This window comes from Manis pentadactyla, chromosome 14, assembly GCF_030020395.1.
Source record: "Manis pentadactyla isolate mManPen7 chromosome 14, mManPen7.hap1, whole genome shotgun sequence".
Taxonomy (NCBI): Eukaryota; Metazoa; Chordata; class Mammalia; order Pholidota; family Manidae; genus Manis; species Manis pentadactyla.
Window position 1 is genome coordinate 29,516,968 of NC_080032.1, and position 25,981 is coordinate 29,542,948.

Genomic DNA, 25,981 nt, shown 5'->3' on the forward strand with positions numbered 1-25,981 from the left:
CTGCCCTGTTCATAAATGTGGAGTAAATGGATCAGCCCAAGTGCTGATTTGGGGGCTGTAACTCTTCTCTCTACCCCCCAACAGCAAAATAAAAGGCAGATACAGCCCCTGCAGCCCCTCTTGTTAGTTCGAGGTGCAGTTACTGGAGTGAGCCCAAGCTTATCTCTCCCTGGTTTTATAAAACCCATGATCCTGCTGATAAATCTCTCAGTGAGGAGGGTGGGTTCCGACTAGCATGGGTGAGAGCAGGTGTTTCTGGTTTGGTGTCTACAGGGGAATGGATGGGTGGGTTCAAGCAGTGGGGTGTCCTGTGGGCCGATACTGTGAGCAGCTGGGTGGCAAGACAAGCAGAGACCCTCTGCTCTGTGCAACCAGCACTCCAGGCGGGCGAGGGCATGGAGTGTGATTCACCACGGGCTGGGGATCAGTCACCCTCTGCCTGTGGCACAGAAGGCACCCAAGTGACAGCTCTGCTGTCCCGTCCTCTGTCTGACTCAGCCCATCTTGGCAGCTTGAGTACTCGGCAGTCCCAGGCCGTGTTGCATATGTGTCCCTCTGTGCACCCCATTTCCTCACAGCTTTCCCGGGGTCACCCTTGCAGCCTGCCTGGGGTCATTTGTCTGCTCCTTTCTTCCAAGCCGCCTCTCCACGTGGGCCTCTGGGTAACAGCACAGCCCTTTCTCTCCATCCCAGAGACAGCCCCTTTGTCCCCCCGGGCAGTCCCAGGGAGATGGGTGGCTGGTCACTGCCAGCGGGTGAAATGTGGAAGCCTCAGGATGAGGCCTCAGCCCCGGGAAGGGAGCCCCTTCTCCCCCAGTATGACAGTGTATTTATTTCTTGAGTTGGGCAAGTTGGGCTTGCCCCACTTTCCCAGGTCCCCCTAGTTTTGGGAGAAGGCTTAGGCCATCTTTCCAATGTTCACTGGGCATCTCGCGGGGGGACATTGGGAGCCCTAAGAGATCAGAGCCCTGTCGGAATTCAGGCCTCACCTGGTGTGATGGTGACCGTGCTGCTGGTCATGATGGTGTTGACGGAAAACAGTGACAGTTGTGGTGGCGGCATTCACTCAGCACCAACCACAGCTGTGCCGGGCTCTGCCCAGGGCTTCAACTGGAGAGGCCCTGTCATTATTGCTGTTTCACAGGCGAGGAGGTGGAGGCGCAGGGACGTGAAATCGCTTCCTGAGGAATCTGCTCTTAGTAGCAGGTTCAGGATCAAACCTGACAGAGTCAGCTGTTGGAGCTGACGGGGGGCAGTGGGAGCCCCCATTTGCAGTGTACTGGCTGTGTAGCTGGTCGTTCGGGAGCTAGCCCTACACAACCCCGTAGGCCTGTGGATTTCTCTGTCTGTGCTGAGCTCTGCCAGGTCAGTATGGCAGATGGGTCTCGTTGCTGGTGGGACATACCCAGCTGAGCCCCCGTCGGGGTCTCGGCCCCCATCCTGTCTGTGTCTGTCTGCACTCACTGGAAATCCCCCTGTGCTCGTGGCTCCCTGTGAGCCCCAGCTCCTGGGAGGCCAGCAGCTGGAAACACTGTGTCTCCCAGCCCTCCTTTGCACCCTGGCCCATGTGCATTTCTGGGAGATGCAGAGGCCTGTTTGCTCCCTGGCCTGCCTGTCACCATCTCTCCCTGGGTCTCTTACAGTCTTCCTTGGCACACCCAGTCCCATGTGCATTCTCCCTCTCCTGGTGGCCGCAGAGGCTGTGGTGTCTGTCTGTGGTCCTGGTGTGGTTTCTGTGGCATGGGGCCACGCTGTTGCTAAGGGTGGCCACACAGGGCCACTCAGCTTGTCAGCCTGATGGATGCCCTTCAGATGGGCCCTTCATTCTCCAAGGTCAATCCCCTGCTACCTCAGGTGTCTGATGCGCAATATTGTGTGTTCATGTGGGGGCATTTATTGAGTGCGTACTGCATGCCAGGGCTATAAAGCTCTACCTTCAGAGCCATATCAGATTGTGATCCTTGGGGAAGCCAGAGTGAAGGCATCCACCGAGCCAGGCTGCCCAGCGCCTCACAGACCAGACTATCCCAGTTAAGAGCTGCCGAAGTAGGCGCAAGCTAGGACTTCCAAGGTGCCGGGGCGTGGGCATTATGGCCTCTCCAGCCTACGTGACCACACCTGCCGCCTTGTAGAAAGCGCACTTTCCAAACTGGCTGGCTCCTAGCCTGGACCAGAGAGAGATGGGGGTGCCCTGATGGCTCTCCCAGCACCTCCTCCCCTCTCCATTCCTGCCCTGGTGGGATTGAAGTGGATGGTGATGAGGGCAGGCTATCTTGGGCTCCAGGCCCCAAATCCTTATATCTGGGGAGGCTTGAACCACAGTGCTGATGGCGGGAACTTATTCTCCCAGAATGCAGGCCTTGCTTCCCAGGCACCATTGGCTGCTAGACTGGCTGCAGCCAGTGTCCTCATTCTGTCTGTGCCCTCCTGGTGTCCCAGGCTGAGTCACAGACCTTGAGAGAGTGCTGTGTCTAGTTTTCAGATGTTCACCAGGAGGGCTCGTGAAGATGCAGGTCACTGGGCCACACCCCTCAGTGGGCCTGAGAGCCTGCATTTCTAACTAACTATTAGTGCTGCAGGCCCAGACCACTCTCAGGACCTTGGCCTTCCTTGAGGGTGTTTACTGGGGAGGACCCCAGAGAAGGGAGGGGAAGGGAGCAGCAGCATGGCAGAAGGAGAAATGGCGGCGTGGCACAGGCTCACTGGTAGCCTTGACCAACCCTTAGGGGTGCTCTGGAGCTGAAGTGGCCCTTCAGGGGGTCCTGTAGTGTACTGAGAGGCCTGGCTCTTAGCATGGGCCATGGGCAGTTGAGAACACTTGCCTCAACTGGGACAGCAAGCCCCTTCTTGAAGGGGAGCTGGCCAGGCCGTCCTGGGGGAGGGTCCTGTGCTTCGCAGTGGTTGTGACCAGCCTGGGCACCACCAGTGTATGCAGCAAGACGTCACGCATCTCAAGTGACACCCAACCCTGTCACACCCTCACCACACCATTTGTACCAAGCCTTTTGTTCATTTCAATAGTTGCATTTCAAAAATGTGAATGATTATAAAAGTGGAACGTAAAACTCTCCGATGAACAGCATAGGGCATTGATGTCTCTGGACTCAGATCCTCATGCCTGCTGCCCCACAAAGAGTAAGGAAGGCCCTTCCAGGTGTCCGGCCCTGCCAGAGGCAAAGGAGGTGTTCTGGCCATTTGGAGTGCCAGGATCGCCTTGTTGAACAGAGGGTGCCATCCACCTTCCAGAAGCTTCTCTGTATTGTGACAGAGGGAGATGCAGGCCCAGCAACTAGGCATGAATACCAGCCCCTTCATGCCCCTTTGCACCAGACCCCACACACCTGAGCTCTGGCAGGAGAGGACCTCTGACCCTGGCCTCCAGGATTGGGCCATGAGTGGTCTAAGTGTCCTCTCCTGAGTGAATCACTGGCCAAGATGGTTACAGCGCAGTGGTTTATAGCTCATGATTCATGGATGGAGAGGCCACATTATCCCAGCTAATTGCGGAACCGGAGCCCAGGAATGCTGTGGTCAGTAGCCAGCCTAACTATGCAAGCTGTCGGGGAGCTGAGAATGTGAGCTGATGCGGGCTGGGCAGCAGGGCCCAGCCCGGAGGTGACAGTGCCTGACCACCACCACAGCTGTCCTGGCGATGGGGGTGCCATGCTGTGGAGGGGGTGTGTCCCCGAGGGTGAGTGCTCTGCTCCATTGGCCGCATAGGTGGCAACTGGGCCCAACTTCCTGGCCTGTCCCTCCCAGGGCCTGGGGGGCATCCAGACAGCGGCCACTTCCTCCTGCCTGCTCTCTGGCCTCCATGCCCTGGGGCTCTCTAGCCCTTCCTCTGTGTCCTGTGTGGACCGTGCTTCTCACCTCTGACCTGGGCCCTTCCCCCAGCCTTCCATGTTTCCTTGGTTCTCTCTCTTGTCCGCCCCCACACTTGTTCCTCTACTCCACTGTGGGTCTCTGTCTCTGTCTGTCTGTCTCTTTCTTTGTCTCTGTCTTTGTTTCTCTCTTTCTGCCTCTGGGTCTCCCGTGTTCCCACCCCGCCTCCTCCCATGTCCCTGGAGCTCCATGCCTCGCCTTGCCCTCCATCTTTTTTTCTCTCCCTGCCTCTGTCCTCCCTGCCAAGGGGCAGGTGGCCTTGTTCTGATGGCTGTGGCGCTCCAGAGCTCCTGTACCTTGGGCAGCTTGCATAGGGGGCAGGGTGACCGGAAAGGCTGTTCCAGGGCAGGGCCAGCCAGGCGAGGTCCCTGGGGGACTGAGGCGGTCACTGGGCAGTTAGTGCTGGTTCCCACGGCCTGGCTGCCCTCACCCCCAACCCCAGGGCCAATGAAATGGCTTGAGTGTTCACCGCGGTGAAGTCTGGGATGTGCGGGAGGCCACATATGGCCAAATGCCTCCAGGTTGATCTGTGCTCCTTCTGGCCCACTGGTTGAGTATAAGCGTGCTTGTCCCAAATTGCCACCCTGAGCTGGGATGGGCCTCAAGCCTAGGGCTTGGTCCAACTTTCTGGGCAGCTCAGGCCAGCAGGAGGCAACCGTTTCCGCTCTGCTGGGGGCACACTGGACTGGGCAGGATTGTGTCTGGATTTAGGGCTTGAGTGAGCAACGTCCATGACTCCCTGATGTTGTGTTTTTTGACATTTAGTTTTGTGCTAAATGGGGAGAGGCCTATAGGAGGTACCTCCAGGTCCACAGTCCCCCAGAACATCCCAGGAGATGCTGTTGTCAAGAGGACAGCTGGTGGGTAGGCTCTGGGAGGCAGGAGAGGCCACCCCAGGGACTGAGCAAGCTGGGCTGCTGCTTTGGGAGAAGACAGACATGGCTTCCATGGGCCATGACCTGGTGGCAGGGGAGTCCTGGCACCCCAACAGCCCCGTCCAAGGCAGACCACATCAAAGAGCTAGAAGGACATGGAAAATGTGAGCCCTGCCCAGATGTGAGTGCGGATCAAGCAGACCCCAGAGATGAGAGATGTGGGGGCTGATAGACCTCACATTCTGTCAGCTCAAGCTGGGCTGCCAGGAGTTCGGAAATAGATACCCAAAGAGCAGCATTCGTGGGGACCAGCACCAGCATGGGCCATGGCAGGAGGGGCCCTGGGGCGTTCAACAGCGATGGAGTGTCCTGGGCAGACGGTGGCCGTGTGTGAGTCTGTTTTGTTGTGCCTTCATCATGTGATTCCCAGTGACTAGGACAGACAAGACCCCCAGGGCTGACACTCCTGGGAGGTGGACGGCGCACAAGGAAATTGTGTGATTATTTGAGGTGGTGGCAAGAGCTACAGAGAAGAAGCCAGAGTCAGGAGGCAGCTCATGTGATGGAGGAAGGAGCTGACCCTGAAGGCTTCTCTGAAGAGGTGTCATTTGGGCTCAGATCTGAGCCATAAGAAGGAACCAGCCAGGCAGAGTTGGAGGGAGTGACCCAGGCAGAGGGCACAACAAGTGCAAAGGCCCTGAGGCAGGAGCAAGTATAGCATCATCCAAGAGGTGGGTGGGGGCGGAGGTGGCCCTAAGGGAGATGGGCAGGGGCTCCAGCACCTGGCCTTGTGGTATGAACTACCGATTTTATTCCAGGTGGTAGGACAGTATCTGATTGACTGTTTAAAACAGCTTTGGCTGCCACAAGCACACATCTCCTGGCAGACAGAGCAGACATCACAGGGTGTGTGTTACACGCTGCTCGGGTCCTGTGGGCATATCTGTTTGTAGTGGAGCACTGGTGAGTGTTTAATGACCAGCTTTCTGGGGGCAAAGCCCCAGTGTGTATGACGTGCTTATTGCCGTGGTGTAAATACTCCTACTGTGCCTGATTCTAGGCTACTAGTGTGACAAAATGGAATTGGGAAGGGGTGATAGCATGTTATCACATCCTTCCTCTGCCATGTGGATACAATTGATGTTAGTAATCTCAAGGCAGAGATAACAGCCAAATGTAGTCAAATAATTTGGGAGTGCTGCATTTTGAGTATTTATTACCTTGTCTTTATTATAATTTCTTTAACTGTAAGGTAATATATTTAAATTTTTAATAATGGCTGTGTTTGGCAACTAGCCTGCAAAGTTCCTGAAAATTGCAGTCTGCTCTCACAAGCTGGTGCAAGTGAGCACCAGCACATCTCTCACTGCACATCCCATAAGGAGGTGCCCCTGGAGGACTAACGCAGCATCCCCTGCCTGTGTTTTCCCCAGGAGGGACAGATGGATTGGATTAGAAGGGAGGGGCGCAAGTGTTAGGGAGGAGGCGGCTGCCGGAAATAGAAAACCCCTCTGTGTCTTGGTTCTGACCTTTGACCTCTGACCCCACTCCTCCCACCAACCTTGAGCTCCTGGGATCCTCTTCCCACACTACTGCCAAGAGGTGGAGGGTGTCATGAGGGCAGACCCCTCTTGGAATTTGCTTGCTGGGGGCACTTGGCACAGAGCACATGCTCAGTAAGGTGTTTATTGATTGAATGAACGAGATTGTGCTGCAGTTAGCATTGCTGGGTGTGGGCAACTTCTCAGAGCACATTCTTGAGGATCTGTCACCTGAAAATTACATCTCATCAGTGCCTGCCTGGATTGTTGCTACCAACTTTTCACTGGACTCTCTGCTGTCATTCCTAGAGCCGACTGCCTTCCCTCCCTTCACCGGCCACTGCATTGCCCTTAAAGATGGCATGGAACACAGCACCCCCTGCCACCCCTCCACCTTCTGAAAAAAGCTTTCATTGGCTGTCCATTGCCATCAGGGCATTAAGCCAGCCATGCTCTCCAGCCGTGTCCAGTTTGTCATTTGCTAGGGACAGCGGCCGTCTGTATGTTGGCCTGCCTTTTCCCATGCAGGTCTCTCTTTGAAATGTCCCCTCTTGTCCCCTACCAAAAACCTTTGGGGACTCAGCTCAGGGGCCTCTTCCTTCATCCCTGTTAGGATGAATCGCTCTACATCTGCCACATGCTGTACCTTTTTAAAGTTTTGTCATCACTGTAGCCTCCACCTGCCCTTCATAGTTCTTCACCTTCGTACTAAAGTACTGGCTCTGTAAGGCTAGGGACTGCATTTTCTGTGGCTCATTGTCTCCCCTAGGGGTTTAGACATGCTTATGGAGGGATGAACAAGTATCTAAGGGGGAGCCTGTGATGTTCTAGCCCAGGGTAGGAGACAGAGCACCTGCATGTAGGATCTTGCTAGGAAATGCTGTGTGACATTGGGTGAGTTACTTGGCCTCTCTGTGTCTTTGTATTCTTTGTAAAACAGAGATAATACTGGGTTCTTAGAAGGATTCAGTTATCTAACCAGCAGGTAAGAAATGAAGGGAAGGCTTTATCACATGCTTGTTGTGCTCAGTCAGCATTTGTTGTTCTCATTCATACTGTTTTCAGTACAGTCCCTGGTCTGGGGGATCACAGGCTCACTCACAGGCAGCTTGTCCAGCACTCAGTGCTCTGGAAGCAGGGGTCCTGTGGGGATTTGGACTAGTGGCTCTGGTTCCATAGATCCTATCAGGCTTTCACAGAACTGTGCTGTCGTTTGGGAGGGACGTTCCTGACCAAGCACCTGGCATGAAGCCCATCATCAGCCTGACCGATGACATGACATACGTGAAAAGCAAAGGTAGACCCACCGTGAACACTGTTGTCCTCTGAGATGGTGGAGTTGGGGTTCCAGGTCTTCTCCCAGCAGGCATCACTGGCTTCCAGTGGCCTGGGTGTGCTTTGTGAAACAAGGACCCCAGAAAACCTTGCTTCTCAGAGTGTGATCTGGGAACCAGCAGTTTCAACCTTCCCTAGAAGCCTGAGAAATGCGGTCTCAGGCCCGCTGAATCAGAATCTGCATTTTCCCTGTATCCCCAGGGCATTTGTTTGCAGGTTTGAGCAGTGCTGGTCTGGAGCAGTGGTGGGCGAACTACAGCCCCATAGGCCAAATCCGGCCCATGGCCTGTTTTTGTAAATAAAGCTTTATTGGCACATAGCCACACCCATTTATTTACATTTTGGCTGCTTTCACACCACAAACAGCAGAGCTGAGTAAGTGTGATGGAGCACAATGGCCCTGAAGGTTTTCCATCTGGCCCTTGCAGGAAAAGTTTGCTAGCTCCTTGTCTAAAGCACTGGTTCTCAAACCTGGCTGCGCACCAGAGTGACTGGAAATTTAAACTCACTGGTGCCTGTGTCTCACCCCAAGATTCCAATATGATTGGTGTGTGTGTGGGGCTTGGGGTCCTTCTGCAATCTGTGGGTGAGCCTGGGGTTCAGAAGCGGGGCCCTAGAAGGTGTTAATCTTGGCTGAGGCAATGGCCGCCTAGAGCATCGAAGACTTTGGGACTGAGCTGGCCAATGGGGGGCCTGTGAGTTAGGGCCCCCATCTTGTTCCATAAATCTGGAGTAAGTGGAGCACCCCTAAGTCAGCCTGTGGACCTCCTGCACCTGGAGGCCAGGCAGATAGTCATTATTATGCCTGATGGGGCCCCCCCATTGGAAATACTTTTAAGGCTACAGTGGGCCTGGGGTTTCTCCCTTCATCCCTTTCACTGGTGTCACTCAGCTTGGGGTACAGGGAGCCTCTCCAGAGGGAGATGGAAGTCAGGCCACAGGGCCCAGGGCGCCCATCCTAGGCTTATGTCGTGGCTCCAGGGTGGCCCCAAATGCGTGGTGCTGGTGGCTGTCACCGCACCCACTCCACTCAGAGAGTGGGAATGGGAGTCACCCAGCCCGCCCTTGAGGGCTTGATGCAGTGTGGGTGGGGTCTGGCAGTGGGGCCACACGTTGGGGTGGGAAGTGATGGGAATAACCAGGGTCTGGTGCTGATGGGGACTTCTGAGTGTCTACAAGACAGGCACAGGGCAGGGGAGTCTGACCCAGTCACAGGATGTGGGCTGACAGAGGGGCTCAGGGACAGCATGGGTGGATGGAGATGGCAGGACATGGGGCTGGGCAGAGCCGAGGTTTGGCTGCCATTTGCCACCTTTGTCACTCCCTGTCTCTAGCCTCAGTTTTCTCTTCTATCAAATGGGAATAATGGAGCTTAATAAAGGTTTTGGAAGTTCGTAGAGCAGTGCCTGGCACATGGCACCTCAAGCTATTTTTATTACTAATACTGTGATGTGGACGATTATTTGGGGAGGGGGTGGTTATGGGCCAGCCCAGGTCCAGGTGGGGGCTTGGGGAGCCTCGAATTGGGGACAGGATGGGCTTGGCAGAAAGGGGGGGCAGGGATGCCTAAAGAACTCCCACCCGCAGCCCCAGATTCTGGCCGGGGGTGGAGTTGGGTGAGACTCTCAGAGGGGCTTTGGGGACTGTGGGACCTGTCTGCTGCCCCCTAGACTCTCAGCACCCTTCCCTCTGTGACCATGAGGCTTTGCCTCTCTGAGCCTGATGGGTCCCTCCCATCGGCTCTTTCCCATCTGAGGTTGGCTAAGGACCTTAAATGGGATAGTGTTTGCAAGTTGCTCGGTGTGGTGCTGCAGAATGGGCTGCCCCCAATCTGTGACCCTCCCGGTAGCTGTCACCATTGGTGTTTTCATCTTCAACCTTATCCTCAATTCAGAGGGGCCAGGAGCTGGGTGATAGAGTGTGCACAGCACAGTGCTGGGCGTGTAGCAAGCCCTTGGGCAATGCCAGCATCTTCCTTGGTGGGGCTTCTTGGGGATTTGGAGGAGGGCTGTGGCAGGAAGGCACTTGGTCCTGCGCTGCGGCATGCTGGTGCAGGACTCCCTGGGGTCAGCCCTTGTTAGTCATGATGCATTCTTGCAAGGCTGGGCCACTGCTGCCTGGGCCTCAGTGGGTAGAGAGTCACATCTGCCACCTGTGCTGGGGCAGACGTGGTCTGCTTTGTGGCCCAAGGATGAGATTCTGGGGGCTTAGAGACCTCACCAGTGTAGACCCAGGGGATGATGTTGTGCCCCCAGGGAGTGGCCTGGAGTCAGACTTACATGACCAGCGAGGGGACAGCAAGAAAAGCTGTGGAGTAAGGCTGCAGCCCAGGTTGGGGTTCTTGGCTCAGAACATGGGTGGTCTCAGGAGACACCAAGCTCCCTGCCTCACCTGACCCCCACAAAGGGGGAAAACCAGAAAACCTTCCTGTCCCCACTTCCACCTGCTGGGACAGCTCCCAGAGAGGTTTCACAGGCTGCCCAGGTGTGAGAGGCAGCCATGGTTCCCTTGCTGTTGAAAGTCTGTACTTAAGCATTTGAGGGGTTTGGGTGGTGGGGAAGGCCAGGCTAATTCAGTTCAGGACACCTGGACACCCATCGGAAATGGGCAGCAGTGCAGTGGAGGGAGGCTGTCCCAAGTCTGGCTGGCCTGCACCCTTACCCCTCTGTGTATAGAATAGGGGGGGCTTTGGGGGAAGGGGGCCAGACCTAAGCAGGAAGTTCGGGGGTGGGAATGGTTGCCAGGGATGCTTGGAGCCATGCTTGCCAGCAAACATGTACATCCTCACTGCGTGCCCCAGACCCTGTGCTCAGCTGCTTCCAGAATTAGAGCTACAGAAGGGGGGAGTGTGGGGTGGTGTCCCAGGCCAAGGCAGCCCTGTGTATGGGACAGGTGTGTGTGCCTGGTGTGGAGGGGAGATCGGGGGCAGGGGGCACCCCTGCCCCACCTTCTCCATCAGCCTGGGTTTTTTCCTGGTTTAGAAATTGGCATGGCCGTGCCCCTAGGACACACTGAAAGGCTTTTTGGCGGGTTTGTTTTCATTTCCCTTGGCTCAGTGGGATGGAAGGATGGTCTGGCCTGGCAGCTGCCCCCAGGGAGGACTGTGGGATGGCCAAGAGAATCAATGTGTGCTTTAAAAGAAATCAAGTGGGACAGAAAGGAAGTCAGGCTGCGTGTGGGAAGGGGCGGGCTGCTCCCGCTCCCTTCCCTCTCCCGGTGAGGGCAGGGTCAGCCCAGCGCGTTGGAGGCAGGGGCCTGCTGCTTCGCTTTGACCCTTTGCTCTCTCTGTAAAAGGCGGGGCTGGGCATTGGATGTGTCCCAGGCTCCCTGTACTCACCCTGCTCCGGCCTGTGGCTCCCCGGGGCCCCTCTGGGCTGACGGCTTTGGCCCACTTTAATACCCGTGCCAGACCCCAGCGCTGTAAGGGCTCTGTCATTTCAGCCCCCCAGCCCTTGCGGTGGTGTAGCCCACCGAGTTCGCCTGCCTTCATGGGGAAGAGTCAGCACAGAGAGGTTAGTTAGGGCCTTCATCCAGGGCCCTGCAGCCGCCAAGTAGAGGAGGTGCGATTGACCCTGGTTTCTGACTCTAGTGCTGTTCGCACCTCACCCAGTGGCTCTGCCCCCCAGAGCCCATGGGCTGTGGCACCCAGGCCGAGACTCCTCGGGGGCCGGGGTTCCCGCAGCATCCTCTGCCTGCAGCCCCTTCCAGCCCACGTCATTCTGTCCCCTCCTCTCCCGGCACACTCCGCCCAGATGCAGAAATACACCTGCCTCACTGTCTCTCTGTCCCCTTCCCTTTGCCCCTCCCTTGGGCTCCGCAGCAGCAGATGCCCCGGAGCAACCAGGACGAGAAAGATGAGAAGGAAAAGGAGAAGGAGCCCGAGAAGGAGGAGGAGAAGCTGGACGTGGAGAACGACAAGGAGGAGCTGAGCAAGTAAGGCCGGTCTGGCCCCGCGGTGGCCACAGCCATGGCTGCGGTGGCGGGGCATGATTTGTGCCTGCTCGACATCGGGCCCGGTGGGCCACCCTTGGAGGTGTGCTAGGACATGGTGACTGGGTATCTATGGATTGCCTGCCTGGAAGGGAGATGTTTTCTGCTCTGTCCCCAACAGCCCCCTCCTGGAGCACCTCCCTCCTCTCTGTCCTCCTGCCAGCCCTTTCTTTCTCACACCCTCTGGGGACCCTGGAGGCCGATAGCTCATTTGAGCTCTACTCCTGAGCTAATAGATCCAGGCAGTGACTTGGGAGCTCTTTGCCTCCTCTCCCCTCCGCTCCCCTCCTCCGCCAAGTCTCCCGAGAGGCCAGGAGGGAGGATATCAGAGGAGTCTGTAGAAGGACCAGGCGGGCAGCAGTCGGCTGCCTTCACCTTTAGAATTATCGCTGTCAGTGTGAGTTCTTGCAGATCAAGGCACAGCCTCGCCTCGGGGGCCTTGACAGCCTCCCGTGCCTGCCAGGGGCAGCGCCGAGCACAGCCAGCCGGAGATTCACGCTGAGAAAGGGGGGCGGGCACAGCTTAGTGCCAGGTACCTGGAATAGGCTCAGGAATGTGGCTTCTGAGAACATCTGGCTCCGTTACCCCCTGTCTCCCAGACGTCCACACGCGCTTTCAGGAAGATGAATGTAAGGCGGAGGTGATAAATCTGAGTGGCCCCATAGTAAACTCTCCTGAGCCAGCTTCTGAGAAAGCCCAGCCCCGGGTATTGAGGTCACATGCACCCCACACACTCCTGGCTCAGCCTGCATAGGCCTGGCAGGAGACTTTCCTCTTGCATATTCTGCAAGACACACTGGCCATGATAATGCCAAAAGCAAAGGTGGCGCCATTTATAGAGCCCTACCAGAACTCCCCTGGGGGTCCAGTGGCCTGTAGATTGTGCCCGCCTGTACCCCATGCCATGAATCCAGTAGTCTCACAGGCAGAGAGCATCTATCTTGTATATGAAATGGTCTTGAAGTTAGCTCCACCAGCCCATATGCCCACTGCATGAATAAAACAGCTGCCCAGTTAACTACCTGTCCCCTCACTTGGAGAATAAAGGTGTCAATAGCTGCCAGCTCATGCTTCCCTTCTGGTAAATAAAATGGCATTGCAGATAGCTCCCAGCCATACTGTCCCGTCTGTTGGCTAAAGAATCCTTGCAGATTGCTCCCAGACAGCCCTTACCCAGAGCTTTCCCCTCTTTTCTAGCCTCTGATCAGTACAAAATCCACTGGCAGCCGGCGCTCGTCTAGGCAGAGGAAAGCCGGGCCCTTGCAACCGCCGTCTGGTTTCCTGGCCCGGCAAAGCCATCCCTGTCTCCCTCTCTGACCTTTAGGGAGAAGACGGATGACACCTCTGGGGAGGACAACGATGAGAAGGAGGCAGTGGCCTCCAAAGGCCGCAAGACCGCCAACAGCCAGGGGAGACGCAAAGGCCGCATCACCCGCTCAATGGCCAACGAGGCCAGCAGCGAGGAGGCTGTCACCCCGCAGCAGAGCGCCGAGCTGGGTGAGCGGCGGGCCGAGGAGGACAGTGCGTCCAGGGTCCCAGCTTTAGCCGGGACACTGTGGACCTGGGCGAGCCCGTTACCTCTCCGTGCCTCAGTGTCCTCATCTGCACAGTGGTTGCCTGGGGGCGACTGTTCAGTGACTGTGTGTGTGAGGAGCCTAGAGCAGTGCTTGGGGGGGGACGCTCTGGCTAGTGATGATTGCGGAACTGGGAGCGCTCACATATAAGTCCAGATTACCAGTTTTGGTCTTGTTTTTCAATCAGAAGCTCTGGCAGTACTGGGTTCCTATTTCTGCTGGGTAGCAGTTCTTGGAGCTGACTAGCCACCACCTCTTTTTAGGAGGACCCCCGCTCCCCACACTTGCCCCCACTTCCCCTCAGGCACCTGGGTTCCTACTGTTAATTCAGTTTGTCCTGACAGCGGGTGTCTATCCCCAGGTGCTGTGAGCTTCACCCCACACCCAAGGGGTGAGGGAATGAGGTGAATTGAGTAGCAGTTCCCAAATTCAGCCACAGGGGGGCAGCCGATGTGTCTGTTGTCTCTGAAGTGTTTTGGCCGTTTGGGGCCTCCCCCACCGCCTCTGCGGGTGCCCCCACCTGCCTCTGAGTGTCAGGCTGAGCCTAGCAGCCAGAATGCCTTCCTAGGGTGGGGGTGATGTAGGTAGTGTTTCCTTTCTCACAGATGTTCCCTTCCCACACCCAGGGTCTGAGTCAGGTACCTGTGCCCTCCTTCCAAGGGAGGTAATTTATACCCATTTCATAAATGTGCTATTTGAGGCTTAGAGAAGGAACATAGCCTCCATAAAGTCATGGAATTCGCTCGGAATCAAAGCCAGCTACTTTGGCCACAAATCTCGTACTACCCTGTAGGCTTTTGGCAGCTGCTCCTTGCTGCCTGGAGCCCAGGGCAGCAGGACCTACTTGAGAAGCATGCGGGTGTGCCAGCCTTCTGGGGAACACTTCCTCAGGAACCCCAGGCCAGTGCGGGGCTGGACAATGGGGGTAGGAAACACCGCTCGGGCCCTCACCCCAGGCTCAGCCTTCACATCTGCCTCTGGGGGTCCTGTGGGAGGAAGAGGGAAGTTGGGGTGGTCTCCTAGATGGGCTGGCCATGGCAGCAGGGAGAGGGGGACTTCCTGGCCAGGGGGTGAGGCCATTGCCTCTCCCCTTCTTGAGCTGCTCATTCTTAGTGCCCTCGTGCCAGAACTTCCCACCACTGGTCAGCCAGTCTTGACCAAGTGCGTAGTCTGTGCCTGGCACTGAGCCTGTGGTGCTGCTCCCTCATGTCTGCCCACTTCACAGGGTCTGAAGCAGTTTGCAGGGAAGCACCTAGCTCATGTCCAGGGGAGCTCAGAAGGAGTTTGCCCAGTAGAGATGTGACCAACTCTACCCGACTCCAGGGCTAGCTATGCTCCTTCTAAACAATGCAAGGAGCTCATCCTTGTACTGGGAGCCGTGGAGAATATAACAGTCGTCCCGAAGAGCAGGGTCTCTGTTGGGAGTGCTTTAACCCCCAGGGGCAGTTGGACATGTTGGGAAACATTTCTAGGTGTCACAGGTGGAGTGGGGACCACTGACATGTGGAGGAGGATAGGTGGGGATGGTGTCAAACATCCTGGGATGTCCAGGGCTGCCCCGTGGCAGAGAGTCACTGAGTCCCCGGGAGTCCATGCTCACGTGAGGCCCCTGTGCATCTGAAGCTCATGTCCCTGTTCTGCCTGAGCCTCACACAGTTCCCCATGCTCCCAGGCAGGCTGCCCCCTTCCCATCCAAGTGCGTGCAGAGGCCACTGGCCTAGTCTGCCTCCCGCAGTGATTGAACCCCCACCCCTGGGTTGGGTGGAGGCTGAACTGCCCCCCGGACTGGGGCCAACACACTCCTCTCTCCCTTTCAGCTTCCATGGAGATGAATGAGAGCTCCCGCTGGACTGAGGAAGAGATGGAAACAGCCAAGAAAGGTGAGGGTCTCCGGCAGCTCCAAGCAGCCTCAGAAGCTCATGTGGCCAGGAGGGTGTTGACAGTTTGGGCTTTGAACTGCGCCTGTGGTGCTGTCTGGGGGACAGGCTCGCCTCTGGGGGGCTCCGATGGTCACTTCCCCTTGGAGCCTCAGTGTTACCCTCCAGTAGTTGGGTCTGTGTGGTATGTCACCCGCTCCACAGTGTGTCCCAGGGTGACGTGCACACGGTTGGTGGACAGCTTTGGTGACCTCTGGGGTCAGCACATTCTGACCCTTAGAGTGGCAGCATTGCCCCTGGGCGTCTGCGCAGTGTGGGGTGCCGGGTCGTAGGGTCGTAGGGTCAATCCACATCCCCACTCACCTGCGTCATCTCAGGGGAGGCAGGGCCCAGAGTGGCTGATGGCCATGTGCTGGGGTGCTGACCCCACGTCCTCCCTCTGAAGCCACTGGGTATTCATTGGAACCAGCATAGCTGGGTCCTTCACCTCTGGCTTGGTGACCTGTCTCTATGCCTTGCTTTCCCAGCCTGGGTTGGCTGGGAGGGGCTGGAAGTAAAAGGCCTTGAGGTGCCCAAGTGTAATCTCCCCATCAGGGCTGTTCTGTGTGGACCTCCATCCCGAGAGGCCTGCAGCCCGCCCTTCCCTCTCCTTTGCCCCCATTTACCTGCTTACTCTCCTTCACCTGGACCCCAGCCTGAAAGGTGGTGAGTCTTGTTTCTGTCCCTGTTGCATGGAGGAGGGAGCAAGGAGCATATGTCAAGAACTGCCCAGGTTTTGGAGCTGCTGTGCCTGCTCTTGTCCCTGTGGCCCTGCTGCTGGCACGTGGCTTCTTGTGCCAGAGCTCTTGGTCACGACTCCAGAGAGAACAAACAGCCTTCCTAGGGAAGGCCCCACGTGCACAGGGCAGGCATGTGAGCACAGCTGGGCCTAGAGGCCAGGACCAGGACTGGGGTCTTCTTCCCTGCCCCCATCCACCCTGGGAGCAGGCGCTGTGGGGCCTGAGTGTCCAGCCCTGGTGTTGCAGAAACTGACTAGGAGCAGCTCCACCTGAGCGGCTGCCCACCTGGGCCCCCCAACCCCTCCCTCCCCGCTTCAGATCTCCTTCCTTCCAGCTCCCAGCCCTCAGGTGAGACAGCACAGAGGAGGGCCAGCTGGAGCCACAGCCGCACTCTGGAGAGGGGCACGCTGCTTCCTCCTGTAGGTTGAGCTCTTAACGTTCATCCGATTGGAGGAGTGCTGATGGGGAGCCCGTGAGGGCTGTCAGCCCCCTGAAGGGGCTGCGCTGTTGTTTTTCTGTCTTCCACATCCACTTTGTGTTTCTAGTATAGATTTCACCATGGGGTGCAAAAGAGGCTTTATTGAAATTGCATGATTTTACCCCCCTTTTATTTAATTTTCATAAAATACACATAACATAAAATGTACTATTTTAACCATTTAAGAGTGTACAGTTCAGCAGTGTTCAGTACATTCATGGTAGTGTGCAACCACCACCTCTGTCTCATTCCAGAACTCGTCACCCCCTCCAGCGGAGGCCCCATAGCCATTAGCAGTCACTCCCAGTCTCCCAGCCCTGCTGCTCTCTGGCACCCACTAATCTACTTCCCGTCTCTGCGGGTTTGCCTGGTCTGGACCTCACATGAATGGCGTCATATGCTACGCGCCCTTCTGTGTCTGGCGTCTCTCACGCAGCATCGTGCTTTCAGGGTCCGTCCATGTTGGAGCTGTGTTGGAGCTTCATTCCTTTTTGTGGCTGAGTCATAGTCCACAGGATGGACGGACCACCCTCTCTGTATGCATTCATCCATTGGTCGGTGGACCTGGAGGTTTTTCCACATCTTCGCTGTTGTGACTAATTGTTGCTGTGAACATTTGTGTGGAATTGCACGGGTTTTTAACAACATGTGAGACCCCAGGGTCTCAGCCTCTGACGGTGATGTGACCAAGGCGCCCACCCATGAGGGTGAGAGGCCCCATGTGCATGCCCGGGGGGCCAGCCTGTGCTCCCCTGGGTGTGTCTTCTGTCCTCAGGGCACCTCCATCCCTGGCTTCCTCCATGTTGCCTGGAACCGGGTGTTGGCCAAGTTGGCACTGCCCTCTCTCCCTTTAGGAAGGGCAGATCTGGGGAATGGGAGGTTGGCTGGGGATGACTCACCAGCCGAGACAGGAGTGTGCCCCACCTTCTCAAGGCTGGGTCCTGAGCAGCAGCAGTGAGCTCACCCTGGGCCCTGCCCAAGGAGACAGCGGCGGGAGAGCCCCCCTGGGACCGTGCTTGCTGAAGTCCTGTTCAGTGACATTTGTAATAATGCGATGTGCGCTAGCATGTTCTTCTGCCTTGAATTACGGCAATCTGGACAATTACTGCTCAGGGTGACTGCTAATGGCGGTATCTTCATTGCGGCAGGAGAAGGCAGGTCAGGGAGGCAGGTGCTAGCAGCCCCAGCAGTTCCTCCTCCACACTGGGCAGGGCTGGGGAGGCTGAGAAGGTTGTGGTGCCCCTCTCCAGCCCGCAGAAGCCAGGCAGGGACCCAAGAACCAGCTGTGCCCTGGGCAGGTGGCATCCATCTACCCTCCTAACCACCGTTCACCCTGTGTAGGGCAGGGGCAGCCAGAGGTGAGCCTGCCTGTGGAGGTGAGCAGCCAGGTGTCTCTGGGTCCTTAGGGACACTGAGCCTACCCAGAACATCCTGGAAGACTTCCAGCAGCCAGCCTTGAAGGCTGCAGGGGGTCCTCCATGCCCAGAGAGAGCCAGACTTCGGCCTCTGGACCTTTTTAGCTCTGTGACCCCAGGCAAGTCAGGTACCTCTGTGTCCCAGTTTCCTCACCTGCACAGTGGCCGTTAGAGCAGCTCTTGTATATTAGTGTCCTGAGGCTGCCGCAGCCAAGTACCAACTCAGGCGGCTTAAAAACAAGAGAAACGCGTTCCATCACAGTTCTAGAGGCCAGTAGTGTGAAATCAAGGTGCTGGCCAGGCTGTGCCCCCCCTGAAGGCGGGAGGGGAGCATTGTGCCTTTCCTGCTCTGCCTCTGGGGGTCGTCTCAGTCCTTGGTGTCCTTGGCTTGTCCAGACACCATCGCAGTCTCTGCCTCCTTCTCTACGTGGCTGTCTTCCCTCTGTGTGTCTGCCCAATTTTCCCTCTTCTTATAAGGACCCGCCCTAATCCAGTATGACCTCATCTTAACTTGATCATATCTGTAAAGACTTTTTCTAAATAAGGTCCCATTCACAGGTTGCAGGGGGAAATTTTGGGGGACACCATTCAGCCCAGTATAGTTACCTTTACGCAGTTTTGGTGAAAGAAAGCAGAAGGGCTTAGTGCAGCAATGTCTTGGGCTTCCTGAGCCCCTTGCCCATGGTTTGTCGGGTCGGCCAGCTCCTTAGCCATGTGACCCTGGCCCGGCCTGTCTCCTTTGCAGCCTCATTTCTCTCATTCTCTAAGATGAGTCTGGGCTGCTATCTCCTGGGGGCATAAGGGTGGCGTGGGCCATGAATGTACAGTCTTGGATATATACTAGATGCTTAGAAGTAGCAGGCCCACAGTTTAGTACAGACTCTGGAGCCTTTCTTCCTGGGTTCAAGTCCTGGCTCTGCCCCTTGTGTGTGTGTGACCCTGAGCAGGACTTTGGCCTTATGTGCACATTGGGAAGTGGGCTGGAGGTGACTGGCCTGCTAAGCAGGTGGGAAGTGGCATTTGGAGGATGTTCCACAGGGCTGGAGCTTCCACCGGGCCCGGGAGGCTCCCTTGGAAAAGCGGCCACTGGGCTGACACCCAGAATGCGAGCCAACAGTGGGTGATGCTCGGTAACACTGCTGAGCACCTCTCAGTACTCCTGGCCGCCAGGTAGTGTCATTGAGTCACTTCAGCCCCACCAAGCTCATGAGGCAGGTGCTGGTATGAATTTTTTTTTTTTTATTCAGATGAGGAAACTGAGGCCCAGAGAAGTCAAGTGAGCTGCCCAAGGTCACATGGCTATTAACTTATAAAGCAGGGCTTTGAACCCCAACACTCACCTAACACTCATTCCCACAGAGTGGGAATGGGGCTGCTTCAAGGTTTGAATGAGTTAGTCCACAAGGGGGAAGAGCATCCCAGCAGGGGGAACAGCACATGCAAAGGCCCTGTGGCAGGGGCCATGTGGTCAGGTAAGAACCTGTTGAAACCCAGAGAGTAAGAAGGTGAGAGAGGCAGGGGATGGAGAGGCCTTTGGGACACTGGCCTTAACAGCTGTGGGATGGAGTTGGCTGTTATTCTAAGAGTATGTGGAGTGAGTGGGACAGGGGACACGACAGCTACAGCTCCAGGTGGGCAGATAGGCGCCTTCCCTTCTGGTGTGCATGGAGTTAGGGCTGCCTGCCTGGGGCTCACACTGACTAGGGACTGAGCATGTGCAGGAAACAGCCTCCCCAGGAATCGGGCAGCCCCAAGGATCTGGCCACCCGCCCTCAGGCTCAGTGCCACACTGGGCAGGAGGGGCAGGCCAGGCTCTGGGCTTGGATGTGAGACTCTAGTTCCCCTGGGAAAGGTCAGCCTGGCCTGGCTCACAGTCCTGACCCAGCTGTGCGGGAGGCCAAGGGCTCCTCTGGCAGCTCTTTCTGGTCCCCGGCTCCCCGTCTTGGTGGGCAGAGTGCCAGCTATAGAGGGGGTGGTGAAGCCCCCTGTTATAGCATTCCAGACCAGAAATAGGCACTGACCCAGCTCTGTGCTGCCAGCCCCTCCCTGGCCTCAAGTGGCCTGCCTGGTGAGGGGAGAGAAGACAGGTGAGTACCTCATGGGGGAAGGGACGGGTGCTGCAGAGGCCTGGCCCTGGCAGCCCCAGGCAAGCCCCATTAGGGTGGGTGGAGCCTAGGCAGGCCCCAAACTCTACCCTAGTAACCCCAGTCTGGCTCTGCCTGCAGGACTCCCTCTCCCCTTTCATGGGGAGGGAGAGAGAAACCACTAATTGCTTTGCACTCCAAAGTGCTTGTGCACGCTGGCTGGTTTAATTAGTTTTTACGGATGAAGAGTCTGAAGCTCAGGAGATGGGATGTGAGCCCCCAGCCAGGGAGCTTGGAAAAGCGGGCCCTCTCCACCCACAAGTGTCCATCATAAAAGTCTCATGCTGCCCCCACTACAGGGACCGTGGAGGAGGAATAGCCTGGATAGCAGTGCACATGACCACTAGGGCTAACCACAGATAGCACGCAGCTGGGCAGCTGGGCGCTGGGCTTGGGTGTGCTGGGCCGATCTTGTGTGGGCCTCAGTGAGCGCAGAGTGGGTAACTGAGGTGGGGTGGAATATAGGGGCAAGGCAGTGTTAAGAGTCATGGGGGCAGCACAGCACCCAGGGCTAGCACTGGGGGGATGGGCTGGAGGTGGACTGCTCCGGAGTAGCCGTGTCTTGGGCACGTGTCCCCCCACTGGCCTGGGTGTTTCTGCCTTGTGGGAAATAGGAGATTTCAGAAGGAGGAGAAAGTCGGGGCTTCTACATGAACTCAGTGGGACAGCCAGACACAGGGGCAAGCTCCAAACACCACTGTTGTTCCTTGTCAGCACACTTGAAGGTAAATTCAGGCATCTGCCAGCCCACCTTCACTCCCAGGAGGGAAAGTGCACAGAAGTCCCGTTGATACTTCCTCAGGGAAAGGAACTTCGTGGTGGTGTGCGTAGTACTGATGATGCCTGTTACATGGCAGGTGCTCACTGGCTTGAGCGCTTTGCATGATTTATCTTTACTGATCCTCCCAAGGGACCCTCACAGAGAGTTCTCTACATGTGTGAACACGCACACGTGCATGCACATACATATGCGCACGCACACACTTCTGCTTCACAGATGAGAAAACTGAGACCAGAGGGCTGAGTGATGAGCCAGGTGTGCACAGCAAATAATGCGGAGCTACTGCTTTGCTTGCTTTGTATAAAAACTTGATGTTGAGCATGTAACATGGCATTTTCCCAGAATGGTAGGCAAAGTGACATTAGGTTGCACACTGGTGATTTTTTTTTTTTCATCTTAGTAACTGTGTTTTGTCACGTACTGGGGGAAGAGGTCTCTATTTCACATCCTATCTGACTGGCAGATACAGTTGCCAAAACTCAGACTAATGTGGGCATCAAGGCCTCTTTTAAGAAGCATAGGCGGAAAGAAAAAGATGGGTAGGTCAAAGTTCAGGGGTGAAGTAGTCTAGTCAGATTCCTGATGGACCTTTAGGACTGGCAGGAGTTTCGGAAGCTCTGACACAAAGTAGGTGCCTGTTAAGGTTGCCATCTGAATGGCTGCATCCAGGTCAAACCCCCCAGGTTTGGGGTTTCCAAAATAAGGAAGTGGCATGACTCAGGACTAGGTCTGCTGGATTTTTTTCCCTCCTTAGATAGTGTGCTGGTCAGAAAATTTTGTTTCGCAAACCAGAGTTTCTTTTGAAAAATGGCAATTGGCAGGAGAGGTGTAGATGTGTCCTCCATGTAGGCAGCCTTTGCTCTGCACAGAGGGAACAGAAAACTGCAGGGCTGGCTGGGGCTGGCTGGGGTGGGGGAGCAAGTGTGTCTACTGGAAGGGGGTGCTGGTTCCCAGAGAGGCCAGCTGTGACATTCCTAGGATGCAGATGGATGGTGACGTGGTGGCCAAAGGGGCTGGGAAGTCCCCCAGCCCCAGTGTATCTGAATTCTCTGACGGTAGGATGGGGGTTAGGGTGAAGGCTGGCAGACCCTCATGGGGAAGAGCCGCCTGTGGCAGGGACCCTGAGAGGACAGCAACTTGGGGAGGAGTCCAGGGCAGGGACTTGGCAGGGACAAAAGCCTCTGGGGGCTGAGTCACTGTCCCTTTGAGAACAGTTCATTGCAGGCCCCTGGACAGTGCATGGGAAGCTGCCCCCATGGTGGCCAGAGCAGCCAGGCTGAGCCCCCAAGCCACCGTGCTGAGACGCCCCTCTTGCTGCGATCCCTGCCACCACCCCCTGCGCCTTCCTCTCATTCCACACTTGAGTCCATGACTCAGACCTGCTGGCTTGACTTCCTGTCTTGGTCAATTTCGCTTCCTAGTTCCTGCCTCCTGACTCTTCAGAACGAAACTCCTTCCTTAGAAATTAGAAGTGGGGTCGGAGAATCCAGACCGCAGGGGACGTCGGCAGAATCTGCCATCTGTGCACTGGCACAGAGCGTGTGAGGACGTGTCCCTGGGTGTGAGGTGGGCACTCCCTTGGGCCCCTTCTGGAGAGGGTCCAGGGCACCCTGTGGGAATAAACCCTCAGCCCCCTCCTTTCTTGGGAGCTACTTCCTGGGAATCCCAGAAAGGTGGCAGAGATGCTGTGGGGCCCTCAGTGGGCCCCCAGACCCAGACACTTGGGGTGTCTGGAGCTTTGCTCATTTGCCAGATTCCTCTTTCTCACCCAGCAGTTGTGGATGGATGCAGAGACTGATTACTGAGCAGGGGAGCAAAGAAGCTAATTTTGGGGAGTGATAAGCACTCTGAAGATAACAAACCTCTGATAGCAGAGTGGCTAATAGACATCTTTGGAGAAGGTGGTCAAGGAAGGCTTCCCTGAGGAGGTATCACTTGAGTGAAGAGCTGATGAGGACAGAGGCTGATCTGTGAAAAGCCACACAGCAAAGGGAACAGCTAGTGCAGATGTCTTGGGTCACATTTGAGGGTTGGGCGTAAGGTCCCCAGTGGCTGCAGTGAGTGAGGCAAGGGGAGAGGTAGGAAGCAGTCTGAACAGGTGGGTGGGGCTGGTTCTGCAGGGCCTCAGGTGCCGTGTTGAGGCCTTCTGATTTTATTCTAAATTCTTTTTGGGTTATCACTGGAAGATTTTAAGCAGAGGAGTGTCAGGATTGGTTTGGCATCTGTACAAGCTCACTTGGACCTCTTTCAGGAGAATGGGTGGTGGACTTTGGGTGGAAAGTCCTAGGCTGCTGCCATGGTTGGGGCCTGTTGCCCTCTCCTGGCATTGTGCCCCAGGATGAAGTACAGGGGTGCTTAGGAGATGCCTGTTGTTCCTTGGGTCTCCTTGGGCAGGATGGGAAAGCTGAGGGCTAAAGGAACAAGCAGGTCAGTGACCCCGGAGTTGAAGAAATCGGTTGTGACCTGTATCTAGCTCCAAAGTTCACTGCAGTTAACTTTCAACCTCCTGTGAGCTGCCTAGGACATCTACCAGGTGTTTGTGTGGGGAACAGGCTGACCTGCTTGTCGGGGAGTCTTGGAGAGCCTCAGGCAGCAGAGAGCCCTTTGGGGATTCTACACCCTTCCCCCACCCGAAATGGTTGGAGGTCTCATTTGCACTCAAAGAGGCTCCCTAAATCCTAAGCTTCCTCTTGGAACACTAAGACAGTCCTGCCCACCCGCGCCCTGTGGGTGCTGGGAGGAGTGCCCGGACCCCTCCTGCCGTCCCAGACCTCCAGAGTCCCCCACGGACGGCTGGCCAGCCGTGGCAGTGGCGGGCCGGCGGGGGCCGACCACAGGTGGAACCGGGGCAGGGAATGACAGCGGAAGAAGCTGTTTGCTCCCCGTCTGCTGGGGCGGAGAAGCTCTGTTTTTCTGAACCCTCATCTGTTCTTACCGCTGCTGACGCCGCCACCGCCACGGATGGGGAGAGAGGGAGGGGGAAGCCAGTGCCAAGTCGGCCCGCCCCTTCTGAACCTGGGCTTCTGCCACGCTCCCCCGCCCGCCTGCCCGCTCCAGCGAGCCTCCGTCTGGAGGTCACATTCAGCCCTGACGAGGCGTCTCGCTGGGTCAGGCAGCAGGAAGATCCAGCCCAGCCCAGGCGCGCCACGAGGCTGCTCCGGGGCGCTGCTGCCCCGTCAGGCTGGGGTCTTTGGATTTCGCCCAGCAGGGTTGTCGGGAGCCTGGGGGCCTCCTGCCAGCTCCCCTTGTCAGTGTCTGTGTTGGGCACGTTGGTGCCTGGAGGAGCTGCGGACACTGCGCGTCCTGGTGACGCCTGGCACGGGGCACGAGCACACAACTGACAACTTCCCGCAGCGAAGGGCACCTCGCACGCCCGTGGCCACGGGGGACGGCGTCAGGGGTGGCAGGAGCCCTGGGCCACCACAGGCGGGCGGGCTGTGTGGAGCTGCTTCCCCGCCCTTCTGGAGCCAGCCTCCGCCCGCCCGCCCTCCCTCCCTCCTGCCGTTGGACGAGAAGGATGTGAGGCAGAGCTGAGCTGTGAGCAGACGCCAGCCAGGAGCCTCGCAGAGCCGGCACCGCCGCCCAGCCTCCCGCCTCCCAGCCCGCTGCTCCAGCTCTGCTCCCCAGAGCATCCTCCAAGCCTTATGTTTCCGGAAAACTTGGCCGAGGGGGAAACGCAGATGAGAGGATGTGAGTGAGTGGCCCTGGGTACGGGTAGGGGGTGTTTGGGCACTGGTGTCATGGACCTGACCGTGGCCATCAGGCAGGCCTCGGGTGTTCTGCACCCATGGACTCCCTCCCCCACCTTTTCCCTTGGTAACTGTCCCCTGCCTTTCTGGCTGTCTGGCCCTGGAAGGAGGGTGGGACCTTGGTCTGCACTTGGGACAGGCTTTGGGGGTCTGGGTGGACCCACACTTGGAGGTGCTCTGTCCAGGTGGATGGAGGTGGGGACTGCTGTCAGTGGGGTCTGGTTCGTGTGGTCTCCAAGGCATGGAGGGGTCTAAAGTACTTCTCCCTGTGCCCAGCACCTTCAGTGTGGGGTTCCTAGAACAGACACCAGCAGGAGGCTCTGACCAGCCTGCCCCCCACACCAGGGGCCCTGGCCAGTGATACTAGGGCCCTCACCCCAGCCTTCCCCAGAGAGCAGAGGGGTGGTGGGAGCATACAGCTGCTCTGGGCAGGACTCTTTCATGGGCCGATCGCCTTCAGGAAGGGCTGGGTGACCCCCCCAGCAGTTCCTGCTGCCTGGAGTGGAGCTAATGAGGACCTTAAACCTCCGGCAGATTCCAAGCCACCTCCTTATTTGTGTGTTGTTTGGAAATGGAACCTCCCTGGGGTCTGGCCACCCCTGGGCCCTCACTGCCTCCCCACCCCCATCAGGCCCAGATGGAAGACCTGTCCTTTCCCGCCTGGTTCCGGCCCGACGTGTTTGCCTCGGCTCCTTGGCCCCGGCAGGGAAATATAAATAAACGCACGTCCCTGTCGTCCTCCGCTGGGCTCTGTGCAAGTGGCAGCTGCTGCTGGCGCAGGCGGAGGAAAAGGTCAGGGGGCTGGGTTACACTTGGTCCCACGCCCTGGCCCTCCCCTCCCAGCCTGTCCTTGAGGAACCCTGAGGAGCCGCCGTGGAGCCACGTGGCCCATGTCCTCCACGGGGGAGCAGGTGGCCTGTCAGTCCAGTACCGCCCCGTTCCACTGGGCCAGAGGCAGGAGAGCAGAAAACCTGGGTTCCCATGCCCACCTGGCCCCCTGGGCCGTCCCAGAACCTGGTGACCCCTGGAGGCCCTGTTTCCCCCATCCTGGGGATGGGAAGACACTCATGGCCTGGGCAGCAAGGATAAGACAGAACCAAGTGTTTGAAGGGCTTGGTGAGGCCCAGGTCACCTGGCCATGCGGCCTGGGGTTTGTTGATGTTTTCGCTGCTCTTTCATGTTTGTTAGAGCCTTGCATGCGGCAAGCCACCAGCACGTGTTTGAATGGATGAGTGGATGAATGAATGAAAGACAGAAAATGTCAACACAGACTGACAGGCTCCCGCACCCCTGCAAAATGCAGCCTCAGCCTCCGTGCTTTCAGCTTGATTTGATTCAAGGAAAATGGCCTCAAACTTCGTTAGGGGAAATCTTTGGTTAGCTGTTACAAGTCTAGCACTGGGGACACAGAGGCCGCTGTGTTTCTAGCTATGTGACTCAGGCTTCATGCCTGCTGCCCTCTGCGGGGCCCAGTCCTGCCCCACAGGACCTTGAGGTCTGGAGCCTGCTCTCCTGACCCTCCTGCAGCCATTGGGAAGTGGGCCTGGCCCTACCTGCTCTT

General features: G+C 57.0%; 1 protein-coding gene across 25 annotated transcripts in view; it reads left to right on the forward strand.

Annotated features, from left to right (window-relative positions):
* The window catches only part of NCOR2 (nuclear receptor corepressor 2), a 200,756-nt gene that overhangs the window by 120,696 nt on the left and 54,079 nt on the right, over window positions 1-25,981 (forward strand). For 23 of the 25 annotated variants that reach the window (XR_008993700.1, XM_036921780.2, XM_057491719.1 and 20 more), the window contains 3 exons: window positions 11,454-11,566; window positions 12,948-13,120; window positions 15,015-15,077. Coding sequence is in view for 24 of the 25 variants with exons in the window: in XM_036921780.2 (XP_036777675.2) it covers window positions 11,454-11,566; window positions 12,948-13,120; window positions 15,015-15,077 (349 nt within the window). In the remaining variant the exon portion in view is untranslated. The remainder of the gene's footprint in view (window positions 1-11,453; window positions 11,567-12,947; window positions 13,121-15,014; window positions 15,078-25,981) is intronic. The other 2 variants (XM_036921767.2, XM_036921770.2) reach the window with 1 other exon arrangement.